This window comes from Rattus rattus, chromosome 5 (genome assembly GCF_011064425.1).
Source record: "Rattus rattus isolate New Zealand chromosome 5, Rrattus_CSIRO_v1, whole genome shotgun sequence".
Lineage (NCBI taxonomy): Eukaryota > Metazoa > Chordata > Mammalia > Rodentia > Muridae > Rattus > Rattus rattus.
In genome coordinates, this window is record NC_046158.1 from 22,995,371 (window position 1) to 23,015,206 (window position 19,836).

The following is a 19,836-nucleotide window of genomic DNA, read 5'->3' on the forward strand; positions in this document are numbered from 1 at the left end:
GAAAGATGTATTTCATGGGGTCTGAACTAGCTCCCAGCGGTGTTTTTCCCTCTAGAGGTTCCTATGGGATGTCAGCCACTTGTTGAGTGTTAAAATACTCCTTAGCTAGAGAACGGTGTACTTCTTTTCACATTCCAGGCAGTTTCTAACCAGTGTTTGGAACTTGAAACCACTGCCAAGCCTAAACACATCTGGTTGATTCCAGGCCACAAATAGCATCGAAATGGCTTCAACACCTTTTGCAACTGTCATGCTTAAAACTTTATTTCCAAAATAGAACTGACAAATAGATAGATCAGCCTGATGCTCCAGAGCTAAAGTCAACGTGTGGCGCAGAACATGAAGAACCGTCATAACATACGTGAAGCTGTGTGATTCTGTTTCCAGACCACAAACTCTTGTTTCAGCAAATTAAATTAGAACACTGGCATTAGTAGAGGCAACCCCATTTTCATTTGCTAAGTGTCATGTTATAAGATTAGGAACCCATTCTGAACACTTCAGGTATTCAGTTATATGGTGATATACAATCCCAATTAGTAATCAAATATCTTTAATAATGTTATTGAATGCCTCCAGGGCATTGCCACTACTTAGAAAATGCTGCAGACAGTTTTATCTGGTCTTTCATTGATGGTTTTCATTTTACCGGAACATCCGGTATAAATTTAGTGGCAAGTGATATGGGAAGGCACAATATTTAAGTAGGAAATTTTAGTTTTGTTTTGCTTTGTTTTTACCTGTAACATAAGAATTCAAAATAATTTGTTAGTGCTCCCCAATTGGGAAACGAAGACAGAATTACATAAACCTACTTCGAGTAAGCTAATCGCCTGAAGATAACAGGTTTAATTTAAGGCACATAAGAACCAGTCTTTAAGTTGGGGAAGACGTGTTTTATATGAGGGAAACTGGTGGAATGGTGGAAATCTGGAGATGCATAGTCCGTTTTCATTTGGGGAGGTAACAATAGGAAGCACAAGTGTATTTTTCTTTCTTTCTTTTTTTTTTAATCTTTCAGGAAATGGTCAAGCTGCCATGGTATAATGTTACTCTTCCTTGTTTGTAAGTGCACATTTAAAATGATGGCATTATGGGGAGAAGGGTAAGATATTGGTAGCAATTATTCCATGGGGGCAGAATGGTGCTCAATAGGGATGATGAGCTCTGGAATCACATTTGAAATCCATCTTTTAGGACAGGCTGGAGAAGGTACAGTCTCAGGTAGGTCAACCGCTTCTAGGACCAGAGTCTTTGCAGATAAAGGAGAGTCATTTGGGGACTTAGCCTGAGGACTGACCATAAATACAATAATGGCGACAAGGTTAATAAAGTCTTTAGTATGAGGACTCTTTAGTGAGCAGCCAATTAGAGCTAAATCACTTAACTCTTGTCCATCAACACAGGTTCAACCATCTCCTAAAGTCTAAGCAAAATCCATGCATCAGGGAGTGGGGTCCATGCAAGAAGTGAATCCGAATGGAGAAAAATTACATACGGAAATTTTCTCACTGCTTTAATTGTTAAAAGATGCACGAACAAAGCTATCCCGGGATGTCTTTTTTGATGTTACTGACTCATCAGCTCAAGGTCAAAGGTGGTCAACCACTTAGGTCACTTTGTGGAGAGAGTATATGGCAGCCAACTTTCAAAGAATATATTTGGTAATAGACACTGTACTTGTAATAGGGCCACATTAATTCTGTATCACAAACAGGCAACCTGGGAGGATAGAGGACTCGACTGTGAGGCCCCGCAAAGGACAAATTCCGTGAGTCGCTGAGAGTTTGACATTTCCCTTGTACTAATCTTGAGAACCTTCGCTAATAAGTATATAATAAATTCAATTTAAAATAAAGGGCTAACTTGGGGATTTATTTAATTTTAATTTGCTTGATTAGTTTACCTGACTCAAATCAAAATGTCCTAGAATCAGACTTTTCTACCAACAAGACTCAGAAGAACACCCACATTGCTATTAAAGAAATCCAATCACTGTCACTGTTGTCTAGGTAGGTCTACGTCTCAACAGACAGTGAGAATGAAGATTAAAGTTAAAAGATAGAAGGTTTGTGGCACGAAAAATTACCATATACCTTAAGAACGAAATTGACCAGAAATTTATTTAAAATTTAGACTTCGTCAACTTCAAAATAGAAGCGTCTGTATTTCTTTTCTGAAGAAGGTGGTTTGAAAGCACCTGCCACAATGTCTGAACAAAGAAAGCACTCAATCGATATCAGGTTGAAATTTTAGTGGAGTACAAATGAGTCCTTGACAGTGCCTACCAGGAGGTTCAGATCTTTTATTTCAGTCATTGTTTATGACAATTATTCCAATTGAAGTTAACATTTACAAAGTATTTCCTCTTCTGTACTATCCAGGGTATTTCCCTCCCGCCAAAACCCAAGCAAACAAGCAAGCAATAGGCCATTGGTAAGAGAATTAAGCAGTATGACTTTGGTATCTGCCTAGGAAATAAATTTAAAATAGATTATGGCAAAAGAGCACAGACTCCCAGTGGAAAAAAAATAGACACTAATTTTCTTCTTAATTTAAACAGTTCTATAGACAGATAACAAACATACTTTATCAATGACACGTTTATAATCAACATATAATAACCAAATGACAGTTCAACTTCATTGCCCGGCCTTTGAGTCAAGACAGTTCTCTCTTATAATATTCATATTAACTCATTTAAAATATCATTAGATATTAATATAAACAAAAGGCTTATTGGAGCCCAGTTAGAAGAAAGCAAGCTAAATTTACACATACATCATACTGACACATTTCATGAAGAATTTTGCTTGGATGGAACCTAATACAATGACAGTATTAATGTCATGAGATGTTTGGTCAAGAGACCAAAAAGTTAACATATCAGAAACTCTACAAGCTGAGACACCAACAGGAGAATAACTGATCATCAGTTTAGAGAAGCCATTGCATGATTAGCATCCTGTTGCTAGGCAATGTTTCTAGGTAGCAGATCTCTCGTCTTAAAGGGCCAGGATATTTTACTTTTAAAATAATGTGCTTTTTTAAAAAAAAAAGAAAAAAAAATATATACATTTGCATTTGTCAACTTTTGGGTCTCTCAACTAGCTGGGCTAGCTTATTTATAGGAGATAAATATGCTGACTGAATGTCACTATGTATGAGAGTCCTCACTAAAATAAAAGTTTTACACTCACCATAGTAAATGATAGAGTTTGCATATGGTCATATAATAAGACCAATCAGAGAGAGAAAGATGCCTTCAGTGGTGTGCCTATTGTAGCTGAATAATGAAATACAAAATATATTTGAGGTTGATTAAAATTAAAGAAAATTTAGGCATGAAAATACTTGTTACTCTGTAAATACTTAAATAAGACTCAGTATTAAAGAATGTATAATAAATGAACAGTGTAAGGAAAAATTGATGTTTCAAATATACAGCTTAAGTATAAAATTTGTGTAGATTTGTAAACCAATTTGGGGTGTTTTAAAAGTATCATCAATTGGCCTTTTAAAATAATAACCACAGATAGTATGGTTGGAGGAAAAGGAGCTGAACTGGTTGGACCAGGAGGAGCAAAGCTGTTACAACCTGGGTTCTCTTCACAAAGTGCTCTCGGCACTAGTGGTCCAGCATGTACCACTTTCCCGAAATACTCAGCTTGATTGTGGTCACATGTGCTATGTCCAGCACAGGGCTAGTGAAGGATCTGGGAAGATCTGGAGTACTTGTATTTCCCAGGGTATCTCTGAATATCAGAATTATGTACCCTGTCTGTTAACTTTTCACACCTCCTCTTCTGCACCATATGCATCTGTGCTGTCTTTTGCCCTTGTATAAAGTACAAGGTTTTTCTACACTTTATCCTTCCTTCTCCCACTTCCAATATTTTGAATATGACTCTATACTTTCTTTTCCCCACCTGGACAAATACATATTTCTAGTGAAGGAGACTTGGAAAGGGATGAGGGACGGGGTAAGACTAGGTTTCCTCGTTTAGAGCAGAAAGATGGGGAGGAGAGAAAACATTGATGGAAACCCTACTATAGAGCTGCAGATCTGATCTGGGGTTGTGAAAGTATCTTTACCCGATGCCCTTTTAGGAAACGTGATATCCCAGAGAGCGTTAGGGCTTTGTCAGTGTCAGGGATTAATAGATAACACAGGAATGGGAGATATTCTTTTAGTCTTTCAATTACAGGATTCAGTGGCTTATTTGGTCTCTTGCTTTTCTTTCATGGAAATGACATTTATAATTGATTCAAAAGTGGCCAATTTATGAAAATCAAACAAAGTCACCCCAAAGCATGACGTACTTAGCATTTGGTGAGCCCACTAGTATATCACTGACCAGGTTTATCATAAGATTTTTACACATATAAAAAAAATCACCACAGCTTAAGAATTGGAAGATACGTTCAATAATTAGCTCTCGCTGTACCATGTCATTACCCTGGGCATTTAAATTTCCCTTTGACACGATAGGCAAACTTGTTTTACAGATAACTTGAAAGTTAGGAAGACAAGCACACCCATAAACACATGAATGGTCCAATAAACAGGCAACACAGAAGTCCTACTGAGTTATGCAAAAGTGTTAACTTCTTTCTTGTCGAAGGTATCAGCAAGGGCTACATCTTAGGCCGCACAAGTGTACTCATTAGATATTATGACACATACAGCAGGCCGGAGAGCTCTAGCTAGCTAGTCAAAGTCGCTCATACCTGTGTGTTCGTATTTATGTCGCAGAAGGGAACTGCTTTTCTGGAATGTCTTGTCACATAAGTCACATGCATACATGCCACTTTCTGTCTTCTTTATCTTCTTTCGAGACAGACAGGAATCGGAGTCTGTCAAGTCATCTAGGCCCGACATGTAGTCTTGTGCTCCATCAAGCAATTCTCCCTGTGATACAATCGCACAGTTCAACAAGGTCTCTTCTCTGTGAGTTAACACCGAACAATTAAGCGCTGGCTGACAACCGGAGAGCCTCAAAAACACTACACGCCAATCTATCTTACAACTAAACTCTTCTTTCTTTTTTTTTTTTTTTGTCTGAACAACATGTAAAGTTTCACACTTCAACAAAACATATACCTTTTCTGCCATAGATAGGAAAAACGATTTTCTTAAATCTTCCACTTTTTCTTTTAACACCAGGGGAAACCCACGAATGAACATTAAATACCAGAATTATTATATTTTCCAGCGTGCTTTACTTCAGGAATGATTGGTAGCTGTAGAAACCTCATTTTAATTGAATTTTATATTTAGGTACAAAATATTATTATTATACAATCTATTTAAATGTATGTCTACCAACTAAAAGCCTTAAGCTATATTTTTATATTTAATTTTCTAATTTGAAATAGAGAATATTAATAACACTTTTTATCAATGTTCTATCTATGTTAAAACAGCCTTCAGCGTTGAGTAATAACGAATGTGGATCAGTAAATTATTAAATTTCTTGATATTTATTTTGTCTTGGTCCAAAGGAGTGCAAACTTGCGTGATAACATACATTTCCATTTGCTAGCCCACAGTCTAGTTTTCTTAGACTATATTTGCACTAATTAATACTAGAGAAGATTAAGTAGGCTTAAATGCATTTACAAAGAGGGCAGATGTGTTGTAAATCGGAATACTGGACAGCTGTTACAGCCATGCACCGCCATGTTGGCTCCTATTTTGCAAAACAGGGATTACACAAAAAGTAATGCTAAAACAATGCCTGCTTTCAGATTCTACCACCTAGAAATCATCCGGCAACTTGAAAACTAGGCAAGAGGTCCTGTGTAGCCTGTGAAGTATTGCTTTAAAAATACTCTTCAGAACGAACTTATTCTCTATAAAACAAAATGGATGTTAAAATTTAAACATGTGATTCCTTCAAGTCACAGACGTCTTTCAGAGCACGTGACTCCTGCACACTTCAGTTTCAAGCATGTAGGTAAGCTACTATTAGCATCAGTGCGCACTTCTCAAGGGAATTCTTTATTTTGTTTCCTTTGTTTTGGAGACAGGGTCCTGCTATATTGCCTAACCTTAAACTAGGCATCTTCTTGCCTTAGCTTCTTAATAATATTATCCTTTCAGCCACTGGCTTTGCTAGCCTGATTCAAAACTTTCGCATTCCTGATTTTCCCACCCTTATTTATTTATTTATTTATTTATTTATTTATTTATTTATTTAGTAACAAGCAGGCTGGGAATCACAGCTAGGGTATCACACGTGCTGGACCACATTTTTCTTTTCTTTTTTTTTTTCTTTTCTTTTTTTTGGAGCTGGGGACCGAACCCAGGGCCTTGCGCTTGCTAGGCAAGCGCTCTACCACTGAGCTAAATCCCCAACCCCGACCACACTTTTCAATAGCCTTTCTTCAGAGCAAAGTGACACATCTCATTACCTGAAATCCTTGTTTCCGCTGGTATTTCCTCCTTTGCTGCATATCAGCAAAGGTAGCTGCTCCCGTTGGGTAGGTATAGGCCATATGTGGTAGGAAGCTCATCTGATCCAGCCCTGGGTATGGTCGTAGCCCGGGGATGCTGGTCTGGACTGGTGGCATGAAAGTGGCAGGGGGAAATGCGCTCTGTGGTGGAAGAGCTGTGTATAAAGGCTTGGCACTAAACGGGTTCATGCCGAACACAGGGTTAGTGCTTTTATTGTCCAGGTTATTAGAATTTGAAAACTCTTTCTTGATAAAAGTCAAATTCAGAGGTTCATCTGAGTTTTCAGATGACGAAGAAACACTGTTGTGGTCTAAACTTATGCTAGTAGCTTTCGTCTTGTTCTTTGTGGCTATAATACTTTTGGGCTCTCTCATTTGTTTTGGTAATGACAGGTCCAACGGCTCAGCCTGCAGCTCCTCAGAAGAGAAGCTATTTGGAGTGTACGAGCTACTGTGGGAGTTTTTAGAAGATGTGGAAGAAAGATTTAAAGGAGAAGGAGTGTTACTCCTTGAGTGGTCCAGTTTATCAACTGCTTTAATATTGGTGAAGTGGGAAGATTTTGTTAGCCTGAGAGGAGGATCACAACTCGTAACACTGTTGTGGAGTTCTGCTATAGATGGTGACGTGATTGAGTCCATAGGTTTTACAGGAGACCTGGGTAACAAAGAGTCTTTTGTGGTGGGGTTGCTGTTGGGAGCTAAGGGCTTGGAGTTCCTCTCCAGTGATGGCGACCTGGAACTGGAGTACTGGTAGACTTTTCTCTGCTCAAACCATTCCTTCACAAATTCCTGAGGAAGGCCCACAGCAATGGAGATTTTCAGCAGTTCATCAGAGTTGGGTTCCATGTTCATAGCGTAGTATGCTTTGAGTACAGACATGTGGTCCTTGTACGGGTTGATGGGGCTTGTCAGTCCTTTCTCAGAAAGTACAGATGACAAGAGGAGGGCTTTATTGTCAACGAACACTCCAGCTTTGTTGGGGACTATGTTTTCGTGAGGTTGCAGGACCGCCTTGATCTCTTCATTCATTTTACACAGGTAGCGTTCATGCTGATGCAGGGGGATAGGACCTGGGAAACTTTCTTTACAGAACTGGCATGAAAACGGAGTGGGTATGCTGTGGTTCTCAATCATTTTATCATCGGTGACCAAATCTATCAAAGTACGTAGCTTCTCTTTCTTTATATTACTGATCTGTCTCCTTGAGTCAGTAGTCAAGCTCTGGAGGCAAGCTTTGGCTTCGTTGACTTTCTCTAAGGTATAGTCAATAATACTTTTAGTGGCACCATTATGACTCACTACTGGAAGACCGACGGGTGGAATACTAGGAGAAGTAACCCCTTGTTCTTCTGGCTGAGAACATGGATCCTTCATGTGGTAACCTTTCAACTTGGAAATGTCTTCAGTCTTGCAGTCCATCTTTTGCCTAGAAACCGTATTATCCACAATCTGTAGAACCTTTTGTACCTCACTCAGATTACTATTCATAGTGGGAAATCCAAGTAAAGGGGCTTCTATCCCTACACCTAAGTGCTGCATTGGACTCTGAGCAGATGGGTGCACACCTAAAGGACTGGTGGCTCCAAGCCCACCGTTCATAAAGGGACTAGTGCCACTAAACCCATGTGTTGCCATTAGAACTTTATAGTCATTGAAGTCTAGTGGTTCTGTTTTAATCTTAAGTAAGCCTGTCTGCTCAGACATGCTAAGTGGTTTTCCATTTTCCAACTTGTTCCTTAATTGAGTAATGGCTGAGTTAGTAGGAGAAGAAGAAACAGAATTAGGGGAAGAACCCGTCTTGATATTGTTTCTCATTCGGCCATTTACTGAGATTAAACCAATACATTTCTTGCTGCTGATATGTGAACTGTAGGAACCAGAATGAGAGAAGCGTTTCTTGCAGTTGGGGCATTCGTAAGGTTTTTCACCTAAAAGGATAATTAAAATTAGCATTAGATTTCTTCGGTGAGGTAACACACAAAGTTGTCTGCCGAGACTTGGATCTGCGGAACCAAATGAAATTAATCTAGGTGTAGAGTGTAGGTGGAGCCTATATTCTAGATGCTTAAGTCAGAGTTATATGACCATAACTATCTCTGGGCTTTATCTACCCCGGGTGGACATAATTCAAGATGTAAGCTATGGAAGGCGAAGGCTATCTACGCCTTTTTCAGCTAGAATCCCAAATCTTGTCCGGCCTTCGGCAGCCTCCTATTTAAACAGAGTGTCAGATTAATGTGTGGTCAATAGCACAATAAAGATGTCACAGTATTTAAAGGAAAGTGTAGCCACGGCTTTAATCAACTCTGTGGAGATCCCATTGATTCCACCAATTCGACTAGTTCTTTGAATAGCATCCAATTTGGTAATAAAATGCTTGGCAGAGCTATCAAACTCTGTATAAAGCAGAAATCTCAGTGGTGGGATGTGGGTTTATGATGTACAGTCATCAGGAGTCAAGGAATGTTTAGCAAACGTAAATTCTGGTCTAATTTTCTCCCACTTTTTCTTGGATACATTTAGGTATAAAAAGTGAATATCTTTCTGAAACTGCAGCCCAAATATCTCCAGGTCAAAGTTAACACAGATCTGTAAAAGTCTCTAGATTTAGCAGAAAACAAAAACCAAAGCCCTTGTGAACCGTAAGAAGTATAAACGTCTCTAGGACACCATAAGGCTCTCCAAGGCTCGTAAAGCTTATGAAATAAGGGGGTAAGCCCACGACACTCCACTGGGGACTGTGTACACTGAAATGGTCCCCACGACCTCTAATTGGAAAGAACGCAATGCCGCCAGCCCCCGTGACTCACCACTGTGAATTCTCAGGTGTTCTTTCAGGTGGTGCTTGTACTTGAAGGCCTTGCCACACTCTGTGCACTTGAACTTGCGGTTACCTGCTCCTTGGGTTAGCATTTGGTGCTGTGAAAGGAGAAAAATGGCCGTCAGTTTTGTTCGGGAGGCACAAAGGAGATTGCTTGGGGAATCTCTTTCAAGGCCTCTCTTTCAGACAGGCCGAGAGGTCTGAGTTCATGCTTATTTATCTGCTCAGACTTCCAGAGTTGCAATAAAAGTGGTAATGCTGGTAATAAAATGGGAACTTTTCTCTTTTAAGAAAGTGCTTCCCATGCACGTCTGACACTCGCTTCACAACTACGTCGTCCTTTTTTTCTTCTAGGGCGTTTCTTGGACCCCTGAGATGAGAAAGGATGATTGTAGAGGCGCTCATGGCTCTTTTGGTTTAGTGAAGGATCTAAACCCTAAAGCTTTCCTTTCAGAATAGCAATCTCGTTGAGGAAAAAAATAATTTCCTGAAAATTATAAAATTGCTCCTTTCTTTTAACCTACACTTAAAACAAATTTTCATGAGGCTTTCTGTATCCAGGTAAAAGTGTGTCTTACACCAAATCAAACTGGAATTTAAAGAAATGTCGACCTCTCCCCACCCCCAAATAAAAGACAAAAAAAATCTCCTTTGACTATAAATATTTGGTACGTCTGTTTAAATATCCCCACTCTCAGGCCCATGTCAACTCCGTTTTTCTTAGGTGCTGCCTATCAGATTTGATTCATTATCAAATAAGAGACAGCATCTTGGGTTATAGCTGCTTGAACAGTTTTATCACAAGCCAGTAGGAAGGACTTCGACGACTTTTCATTTTCCTTTTTAGTACTGTGCGAGAACCAACAGAAAAAAAAAAGTTTGCTGAAGAGACAAGTTAGGCTGCACAGGTACAGTCCAACACGGCTGACCTTTTTGAACAAAGGGGGAAAAGCAGTGTGACTTGGAATTCTAGGGGGAAAAAATACAGTCACCCACTCTGGATGCTCAAGGTAGGAGGCCAGCCTTTTTTTCTGCAGCAGTGACACAAAAGCCTTTTGCAAAAAAAAAAAGACAGCCCAGGAACGGTGTGACAACTGCTAGGGTGTGCTGAATCTTCCCACATTCCTAGTGAGACAGATGGTGTTACAGGGGACACAGGGAGGTTTGTTCAAACAGCAGCAACCTTCAAAGATCAAGCGGAGCCCAGCCCGCCGAGCGCCATTGAGGGACCGGTGCTCATATGTTGCCGAGTTGCATAAACAAACAGCAGCAGCTGTTTTGTCCCCCCACAGCCCTCAGAGGACGGCTGTAAACTTTAGTTGTGCCACTGTTAATATGATACAATCATTTTAATTTACTAATTGTAAATGCCATGAGCAAATGAGCGGACTTTTCAACACCAAAGCTACCATTCATAATGCGCCAACACAGTCACACTTCTGCATGTGAAATTTAAAGCAGTTATACCAGATAAATATCTAGGCATTCTTTTCCTAGAGTGGTTTTTTTTTGTGTGTGTGTGTGCACAGAAGCATGAGAAGGTAAACTGTTACAAAAGTGTAACTGCACAAGTGTATTACTTATAGCTGATCTCTGGAAAACATACCAGTAACAAGTCCAATCGGAAACAAATGGTGTGATAATGTGATATAGTGCCTTAAATAGCATAAAAAAAAATTGTAACACAGTATTTCCATTCTTGCTTAATTGGGTTTGTGTCTTCTTTTCCTTATTCAAAGACAATAAAGCCTATGAGGACAAATCGGAGTTTTATAGAGAAGGCCATATTTAACCACTTAAAAAGTATATAATATCAAAGTTCATTTAGGACAATTCTGTATCTGTAGGGCCAGTTATTGTGACTTATGAAGCATCATTACCGTGACCACCCAACACATCATAATATCAATTTGCACAGTCAATTCTCCCAGGAGGACAGAAAGAGCAGTTTTGCTGAAACATTTAAGAGATGCTGTGAATCAAGTCTACTCAGTCATTTCAGGGATTTAAGACACCATCCTTACCTTTCCAAGACAGAGTTCTTATCTTTAAAACAAGTAAGCTAAAAGAGGCAGAACAATTTTGGCATTTAACTACAAGCATGTATACTGAGGTGAAATTATTTTAATTATAACCAAATTTTTTTTATCATTTAACACTTTTCCAATTTATTATGTATATATGCATATACCCTATATGGCCTTTTTATCTTCCTAAAAACATATTTCACAAATTGGTAAGCTTGTCAAGTATTCTAAGTAACTTCAAAGTGTTTCCTGACAAATGAAAGAAATACACACTTCTTTTACTATGCGTTAGGTCTTATATGAAAAGAATGCCTAAGCAAAACTAGGTGAAAAATGGAATTAAAATTGCTGAGATGTTTAATAATGTATAATTAAAATGCTACAATTTCATTCACTTTTTGTGGAACATAAAAATGAAACTAAAGTCAAGTTAAAGTGCAAATAAAATTTCTAAATTAGAAATTAACACACTCATTCGATCGTGAACATAAGACTATTAAATCATATTAGAAGAGACCATCAAAAAATCATTTAGACCTCAATTAAAGCTATTACCATTAAAAGATCTGCATCTTCAAAATGCCATGAAAAATTAATAATGATTGCCAATCAAAGCAATATCGTTTCTCTAAGGGGTTATTATAGAAAGAAATCACTTAGAACCAACCCCCACCTGATCTGTCCCTGGCTTGTGCGTCACCATATGCCTTTCGAGCTGGGTGCGGTAGGCGAACGTGTAGCTACAAAGAGGGCAGGAAAAGTTCTCTTCATTCTTCTCGTGGCGGTACTTGATGTGCTCCTTCAGCGATGTCAAGCGCTTGTAGCCGCGGTCGCAGTAGGGGCAGGTCAGCAGTTGGGCAAAAGCATCTGGAGTTCCAGGTGGCAGGTCTGTAGCCGAGAGGCGAGAGGGAGAGGAGCGGGCCAAAAGGTCAGTAAATCAATGGCAGCTAATGGGCTGGCTGCCCGGGCTGCTATGACAGGAATCGCTGCAATCTGCTCCAGGACAACGCCATCATTGCGTGCCCGGCCTCCTCACAACCAGGCCCCTTGAACACCCAGGGCAGGCTTGTCCGAATCAGCTCACACTGCGTTGGAAAATTAATTAATTACTTGAGCTTATTTGTGGGGAGGGGGGATTTAAACAGCTGATAAATGAAGAAATTCCCTTCGGGTGACTGACAGTCCCTCTGAACCCTAGACACACATGTAACTCGGGAATTCACAGGAGAGAAGATTTTTCAGGTGTCAGAGAACAAAAGGTGAGGGTTGGTGATCTTAAGTTTTTTTTTTTTTCCTCAAAAGTAAAATATCTCTGAAAGATAGGAATACATTTAGATATTTTTATCTCTTAGAAATGGGCTGTAATTGTTCTTCTTCTGTATTGGATGTACAAATGACACAAATTTGCTGACAAAAAAAATTTCACAATACCCTAAAATTACAGTTCTAATCTTTGCTCATGAAATTCCATGCTTCTGCAGCTGTTCTTCAAATTTTAAGGTAAACACCCAGGCATGTAGTGCATTTGTAATTGTAACAGCTGCAGAGGTCAGTATCGTGGCTAAAAATGAATTACAGCCTTACCATTTTCTTCTTGCCCATTGGCCTCAGGCGTGCCAAGGCGAGACAGCTCCTCAGGGGCTTCTGGGTAAATAATGGCCGTGTCGCTTCGCTGAAGGTACTCTTCAATGCTGACTGCGTGGCCATCTCTTTCCTCCAGTTTTCTTTTGGCAAAGTATTCCTCAAAGTCTGATGTGCAATTTGCATTCTTAACTGAAATCATAAGCAGAAAAGAAACGACTTTTCAGGGCCTCTTTCCTGGGTGACCAAGTCCTCTAGATCACTGTTAGTAACAAAGGTCGGCTTGTTACTAGTAAGACTTAAAGGAACTCACTTGTCAGAAGGGAAGATGACCAAATACTGATTAAACGCTTACTTTTATAACACACACACACAAAAGAGCTTACTTTGTTTAAGCAGGCAGATTTGTTTTTAGAATGTTCATCTGTATAATTCACATACAAATGAAAGAAAATTTAAAATGTATTTATTAAAAATTTTTAAAAGTGAACTAAAAAAATAATCTCTGAACGTGACCTAACATATGCTTGCAGATACTTTCATGGACCATATGCAACTTCCGTTTGTCTTAAGAAAAGGAAATTTAGCTCTCAGTGACAGGGAAACCTTGACAATCTACTCCGAGGAGGTCAGCAGACAGTGTAGCCTCTCCTGCCCTTCCATAAGCCCTTGAATAAAGGGCTCACATGAGAAAAGGAAATTTAATTTTCTTAAGGTATAGGAAACTTCACATTCCTTCAGATGCATCTGCTGCTAATGTCTTTGAACAGTTAGTCAAGTTTATGGATTCCGAGACAGGTGTGAATGGAGAGACATCCCTACAAAGGCAACACTGTGACATTGCTAGAAACTCACAGAATAAAGCATTCTCTCTCACCCTGACCTTGATCTTTGCTCAGCATGGTATAGTTAAAAAGAAATAGAATTAAGTTCACAGCTGATAAAAAATAAAATAAAAAAAAAGTAAGGGAGTCCCACTGATACAACTGCAGCAGGATTTCTATATGATTTTAGCTTCTTAAGTTATGATTATTTTCTATGAAACAATTGTTGTGAACCAATTTCAACAATTTGTGTCGCAAGACACAGTACACTTAAAGTCTCTAGATCCATCTCTGAAATTAGTGATGGCTTACATATCCCAAATAAAAGCTTACACATAACACAGGGCCAGAAGAGCAACTGTTAGTTATTCTTAATGGGTGCTGGGAAAAGTGCTTTTTGCACTAGCACAATGCATGGCAGACTCATGGTACCATAGTCTGAAAGCCGTTCCCTCTGACTCCACTAGATCTCCACCATATTGTCTTTGCTACAAGAAGCATACAGGGCTCCCTATGGGAAGCATCCTTGGCAAGTTGTGATGTGACAATGTTCAAGCAGGTTGGTTAATTTTCTTTTCTTTTTTTCCCCTTTGGTTCACATTATTATAAACTTGTGGATTTTAGATAAGAAGAGTAAAGAAATGGAAGCTCCCATTTGTTCAACATGTGTTGATTGAAAGTCTTAACAGCAAGTCTTATTTTCCTAAGCGAAGACCAGAGCTAACCTTGTCCTTTGGGACACCACAAAAGGGGGTGGGGAGTGAGAAGAAGAAGAAAAGAAGGAAGAAGGAAGGAAAGAAAGAAAGCAAGGAAGGATGGAAGGAAGAAAGAAGGAAGGAAAGAAGAAAACAAGAAAAAAGAAAAAGTAAGAAAGAAAAGAGTAAATTGACTGGGTATGATGGTGGTGGCGTTCTATGGTAGTATGAACAAAGATAACACAGTAATTCACTGAGCTCTACAGATTATGAAAGCTTTAATGGGGGAAGCTAGGAATTAACTTACTCTCAAAGCTGGAGCAGCAGTGTGTATGCAGGTGACCAGGAACATGGACATTTTGGTATCTAACTTGGAGTATGGAGTGAAGGAAAGAATGGTAGGATGTTGGAGAGCAGTGGTAGCAGAAATGGAAACACGCGGGAGGCAGTATCCCTCCTAAGGTCTTTCATTTTTATTCTAGGAATGAAAACACTTGTACTTTTTAATGATAACTTGGCTATAGTATGACAGGGACAGAAGGAAAAGAAGAGTAGGTTCTGTTCAGAGTTGGCTGAGGGTAGGGTGGGGTTGGGGCTGGGGGGTATATGTTCCTGTCCAAAACCCCTCAAGAGACAAAAGTTAAGGAAGTGGTGGTAGAAAAAAGGGAAAGTGGCTAGAATTGAGAGAGATTTACAAAGTAAAAATCTCTTAAGACTTGGGGAAAGATCCAGCTTGCCCAAGTGACATGCTAAAGTGTCTTCTTTATCTTTAGAATTTTCAGTCTGATAAATGGTTAGAGATACTTGCCAAAGCAGAAATACACTAGAATTCTAAAGAGTTGAAATTGTGGATAAACATAAGATCAAGCAGAAAAAAAAATCGGGAGAATTTTCTTTATATTTTATGGACCACCAAATTAGGTGCTGACATTTCTGCGTGCCATTTTCTCACTCTGCCTTCTGCTAAGTTTAACAAGAATAGCTGTCTGATTCCAAGGTTTGTGTTTCCTTTAAAAAACGAGTTTGGAATGCAAGGTACTAGATGAGTACATTTTACGTTGGATTTAATAGCCATCAGTTAAGATCGTGGCCCAGCTGTTCCATTCACAAGGCCATAGGTGCTTTCAAAGGTTATTGACAGAGAGAATGAAGATAACATCACTGAACTTGCCCCTTTGATTCCTCAGGGAGTATGTGGGAACTACCAGCTTACATAAACTATTGGCCATTTTTTTTTTTTTTGGCTCATTAAAATAGTCCTACCGAGAATTATTTTTTGCTTTTAATGATAGGAGACAAGGAGCAAAATTTAAAATAAATGCTTTCATTTAGTTTTTGTTTGTTTTTATGAGAGGATTTCTCTGTGTGGTCCTGGATGTCCTAGAACTCACTCTATAGATCAGGCTGGCCTTGAACTCATAGATCTAACTCTGGCTACAGAGTGCTGGGATTAAAGGTGTATACCACCACCACCCGGGTAAAGTGAATGTTTTAAAACAATATGCCTAACTTTAATGGCGGCTGACATCTTTTTCTGTACTATGAAAATTCAAAGTAATGTTACAGCTCCCTTCTGAACACATACCTATTTGAATATTTTTAAAAAATGTATTCGAGGCTTTTCAGAATATTGTCCCACTTGATGACCTTAGGGTAACCCAGCAAAAGTGGATGGATGTACATTTAATATCCTAATTTTATCTTGATATTTCAGCAACTATTTGAATTATCTGGCTATCTTTGCATGAATTTTCATTTGCATATGAATGTTTCCATCAGAAATGTAATCAAATGCAAATTCAATTGGATTTGCATTAATAGTCTTTGGGTTTAAAAGGGAGAAAAATTCTGATTTTTCTGGATAGGCAAACTAAACTACATCTAGATACACTTCTGGTGTTTGGAGAGGGAATTTGATTGCTAGATCAGATTTTGTCATGCTGGGCTTCTGTGTGAAGTGAGGTGAGGACGAAAGGACTTCAAGTCACATGTTCTGTTTAAGGATCATCTGTGGTAATCTGTGGATCCTGAACACTGAATGTATTGCCATGAAATGAATAGTTTTAAAAGAAACATTTATGGGGTGGATGTGGAAAATGAGGTGCCTTTAGCACTATTCTTCTAATACAACAATAAAACAAAACATAAAACAAGATATCTGATTGTTGAGCTAAGGATTTAGAGTTTTGCTCAATTGTCAGTTTAGGTAATAGTAAGACAATGCAACCGAGTGTTTCATGGTATTCATAAATGCTTGCAGGAGTTAGACACGGCCTCAGTGAGTATCTGAAAAGGGCCTCGTGAAGAAATGCCATTTAATCATTTAAGTCTATTGACTTCATTAGGGCTTTCCCTCATTTAGGTGGGGCGGATCTGCTATCGATCACCTATCTACAGTCACTTAGAGTAGTTTGCATTCCAACTTAAATGAGCCAGCATATCCACCGTGAAAAGCGATGTAAGTTTCTCTTTGGTTTTATTGTAAGTTTCCTTTGCCTCAATATAGCTCTTCACCACCACCGAGCCTTACAATACCCAAATAAGCTGCTGTTTCCAGGATGATCCCCCTCCCATTTTCCCAATCACTTATCTGCACTTGAAACAAGCCTAACCATTAATTTGTCCAGAAGAGGCCCAAGAGACAGAATGAAAGCCCATGGATCGCTTCCCTATAATTTTAGGACTTTCTTTCAAAATGAGCATTGGGGCTCAGGGCTCCCCCACTGCCAGGTGACTACAGAGGTAAGATGCAGAATGAAGGGACTGATGTTTTCCATTCAGGAGAGGAGAGTTTATGACTACAGTTGGGGAAGTACGGGAAGGTAGACAAGATGGCCCCCAGTCACGCATCCAGCCGTGCGTTCTGAGGCAGTGCTCCATCTTCTAGTGGCTGTACTCTCACCTCTCCTTACATATGTTACCCCAGAAACTCCCTTTTCTACTTGGAGCTATGCCATGTTCCAGGCTCTGAGAACCAGGAGCCACCACCACCCCCACCCCCATTGCTCAGTACTGGAGCAAGGGATGGGTCTGCCTTTTGGTCACTCCTGTTGGCAAGGATGAAATTTTGATTGTATTTGGAAGTTTGTATTTTCGTTTTGACAAAGATTTTATAATACTGTGTAGTGGACACAGGAATGAGGTGGAGAGCTTGCTAGGAAGTTACAGAATTCCCTTCAGTGTTTTTCTAGTATAAAATCAACCTCGTTTTTGTTCTTTCTGTAATCCTCCTCACTCCCTGGCTGCCTTGGAAGGACTGCCAAAACACACTGACAGAGGATATTTGCATGGTATTTATCATCAAACCATAACAAAAAATTCACAAGAAACCTCAAGTAATTTCTTCCCATAGCTTCTCCAGGGATTTTGCATTTACTCCTAAAATTTACCCTAATGTCGTGCAAATATCTCAACCTTCCCTAAGGTTAGTTAAACTTTTCTCCATCCAAAAAGAGAATGTTAATTAAAAATGTTTCCTCATGGCTATATGTATTTTAATATTGGTAGATAAATTTCTAGATCCCTTCAAGTCATCAAAGCCTCCCTTTTCTTTTAAATATGTTAGTCAGTCTTACTAGTCATGCTTATTAATGACACTTTCATAAATACCTTTAAGACTGTCTTGGGAAAATATTGATTTTTTTTAAAGGTAGATAATGAATGTTAGTCTAAACTGACTTTTAAAGTAATTGCCTAAAAACAAGCAGGGTCAGCAGAACTCTAAGTGAAAAGGAACCGTTGACTGGATCAGGAATCAGTCAGTTCCCATAATTGAGTTGCTTAGAACACGTTCTCAATAACACTAAGAGCGATTTTTACTTATACTTTACAGGTTGCCGAGTTTATAATGTGACCCCGATCCTGATTTTTTTCTCTTGGTTCCTTTTGCCATTTATTTTATGTATTTAGAACAAGAAAGCGGCTTCTCTGCTACCACTAATTTAAAATCTGGCATGTTTTCAATTTTCATTAAAAACTGAAGACATATATTTTAATATTATTGTTAAGCCACCTTGGCAAACATTAACATAAATAAGTAACTCTTTTGGAAAAATCTGGCTTTTATTCACATTGCTATGTCAAGGCAGAGGGAAACAGAAGCAGAAGTCATGTGTCTGACTTAGCTGTCTTCTTCACCCTTGGGGGGGAAAAAATCCTTCGCTAATTGTTGATAAGACAGAGCAATATTTAATTTTGCATTTTTTGAAGCTTAAAGGTATGTGAGTTCACACGACTACTTTGTATAAAGTGGACTAATAAATATCAGCAAACATATATTGGCACCAGATTGCTAAAAAGTGGGAGGGAGGGGAATGATCTTTTTCTCAAGGTACAGGCACACAGCGACTTCTCAGAGCCTCCCACTGGGGTAGAGCCATGTATAAAGCCAGAGAAGGGCCGTCAAGAGCACCAGAGAAGTTTCTTTTCTTGCAGAGAATTAGGCGTCTTGGTGGTCTCTCCACCCCTGCTCTTACATGGCCTTCTCTGGGGGAGCATGTTCAAATACCAGTGAGAGATTCATGCTAAAAGCTTTAGAAGAGAGAAGTGAAGAGTGAATGGGAGGTGGGAATTTGTAGCAGTCTGCAAGATCAAATATCTCTCTCCACAGCAGGAAGCAACCCAGTCCACGATGCCATCTAATTTTAAAGTTTGATTTTGTATGAGAGGATTGTGAATATCAAGATCCAGAGGCTCACGGTAACCTTTGAATGACTTTGCCGTGCAGCAGTACGAAATGACGCAGTGTATTGGCTTTTAACTCCCTAGCTGAACGAAATGTGTTCATCTTTCCCTTAACCGTGTAACCTTACTATCTGGAATGAGCGTTGCTGTATTTAGGACACGGACTTTGCTCAGCAGTTCATACTTTCTTTTCATAGAAAGCCATGAAACAGTCAGTGTTTGCTTTGGATCGTCATTGGGTTTCAAGGTTTGGTTTGCATATCTGGGTCAATATACCTGGGAACTTATTTGAAATGCAAGTTCTCAGGGCCCACGACAGAGTCAACAGTCTGTGTTTTACCAAGCCATAGAGGAAATCTTGTCTAACTTAAGAACCTGTACTAGTAGGGCTCTCTCTTTCGTCTCATACTGCACACACAGCATGCCTCTGAGTGATATCATGGAATTACTTCACACGGGGTTGCCTCCTGACCACTTCAGCCAGAGTTTGCTCCTCTCTCCTTTGCTTGCTTGGTGCCATATGCAAATGTGAACCCTTTAATGTTTCACAGCACATTTAATCTTTCTCTTCCATGTATGTGAACTGATAGAGGTGTGGACCACGTGTCTCCAGTACTTACTGGGACGTCTAGAGCACATCTAGTGCTGGATAACTCAAAGATCACATCAAACTCAGAGCCCGGGACTCCCCATTTGGGCTACTTATCTTGGGTTTGGTTCTACATTTTCTCACCTGTGAAATGAAC

At 39.4% G+C, this 19,836-nt stretch overlaps 1 protein-coding gene across 3 annotated transcripts in view; it reads right to left on the minus strand.

Annotated features, from left to right (window-relative positions):
• Window positions 1-19,836, minus strand: part of Zeb2 (zinc finger E-box binding homeobox 2) — a 131,201-nt gene that overhangs the window by 6,315 nt on the left and 105,050 nt on the right. For all 3 annotated transcript variants that reach the window (XM_032903257.1, XM_032903254.1, XM_032903256.1), the window contains exons 5-9: window positions 12,892-13,080; window positions 11,981-12,195; window positions 9,270-9,378; window positions 6,418-8,387; window positions 4,732-4,912 (exon numbers count right to left, since the gene is read on the minus strand). In XM_032903257.1, the coding sequence (XP_032759148.1) occupies window positions 4,732-4,912; window positions 6,418-8,387; window positions 9,270-9,378; window positions 11,981-12,195; window positions 12,892-13,080 (2,664 nt within the window). The remainder of the gene's footprint in view (window positions 1-4,731; window positions 4,913-6,417; window positions 8,388-9,269; window positions 9,379-11,980; window positions 12,196-12,891; window positions 13,081-19,836) is intronic.